This window comes from Oryctolagus cuniculus, chromosome 8, assembly GCF_051225735.1.
Source record: "Oryctolagus cuniculus isolate XC-2025 breed Fujian yellow rabbit chromosome 8, ASM5122573v1, whole genome shotgun sequence".
NCBI classification, from domain to species: Eukaryota; Metazoa; Chordata; class Mammalia; order Lagomorpha; family Leporidae; genus Oryctolagus; species Oryctolagus cuniculus.
This window is the reverse complement of record NC_142874.1, coordinates 108,044,347-108,045,355: the sequence shown is the minus strand read 5'-3', so window position 1 is coordinate 108,045,355 and position 1,009 is coordinate 108,044,347. Positions and strand designations below refer to the sequence as shown.

Below are 1,009 nucleotides of genomic sequence, written 5' to 3'. Positions count from 1 at the left end.
CCGTTCTGATTGGATGAGGAGAGGATGGGCACCTCCGCTTGTGCCCCTGCTTCCGGCCTGAGGGCTCTGGGCGTTAATTTGGGGTGTTTTATCAGCGTTGGATGGAGGCAGGAGGGCAGTTCCCCGCTGTAGCTACCTCTGCCTCAAACTCTTCAATTGAGTTTGGCGGTTGAATCTTTAGGGACGACGAAGTGGCAGGGTGTTCGGTCCCTGTCATGGATGAAGGTGGTTCCCGCATCCGCCGGCGGGTGTCTGTCCGCAAAAGGACCCGTCCTAGCATTTTTGCCGCCCCTACCGCGGCGGAGCTCAAGTCGGACGATGAGGAGGAGGAGGAAGAGATGGTGGCCGAGTGCCGGAGGCGGAAAACCGTGGGGGTGCAACCGATCGAGGTACGGGCACCCACTCTGAAACTCCCCCATTAACCGCTTTGGGGGCGGTGATGGAAACCCAGAGTTCTCGTGTTTTGCATGTTCACTAGGAGACCAAATCGCCACGAACTTGGAACCCGAATCTGAGAGATGGTGGCCGTTTCCTTCCCAGGTGCAGACAGTTGACCAGTTAGGTAATAGCTTTCGTTTGCTTCTTTCGTCTCTGTTACCGCTGTTAATTGGCACTGAAACAGATGCCGCCATGTTACTCTCATTTCTGTATAGATAAGAAACAGACCCCATACAAGCTGTACACGCAGCAAGTGACAAGACAAAGATGTAAAATCAGACTTCGAAATTACTGCTGCTCCTGCTGTACTAACGTATTTCTGGAAGAGTCATTATAGCCTCACTTTATCCAGCTTTTACAATAGTAATCGAGCCTTGAGAAGGTGAAAAATTACAGTTTTGATTCCACATTCGGTATTCTTCATCGTCACTTCACTATATTGTTGCCTCTATATTTACATGTCTTCTGTTTGGTGGACCATTCCAAGTCAAGTGTGCAGAATCAGTCTCAATTCCAAATTCCTAGGAATAGGATCTTCCTCGAGTTTCTGTAAGCGGGAGGGGGGGTTGGG

The 1,009-nt window shown here is 50.5% G+C and overlaps 1 protein-coding gene across 15 annotated transcripts in view; it reads left to right on the top strand.

The window, feature by feature from the left end:
* Positions 1-11: 11 nt before the first annotated feature.
* HELQ (helicase, POLQ like) overlaps positions 12-1,009 on the top strand; it is a 60,548-nt gene continuing 59,550 nt past the window's right edge. For 4 of the 15 annotated variants that reach the window (XR_011378353.2, XR_011378354.2, XM_089303109.1 and 1 more), the window contains exon 1: positions 216-389. Coding sequence is in view for 4 of the 15 variants with exons in the window: in XM_089303109.1 (XP_089159235.1) it covers positions 216-389 (174 nt within the window). In the remaining 11 variants the exon portion in view is untranslated. Of the gene's footprint in view, positions 390-478; positions 563-692; positions 821-1,009 lie in introns of those variants that run through there. The other 11 variants (XM_089303110.1, XM_089303113.1, XM_017347425.4 and 8 more) reach the window with 7 other exon arrangements.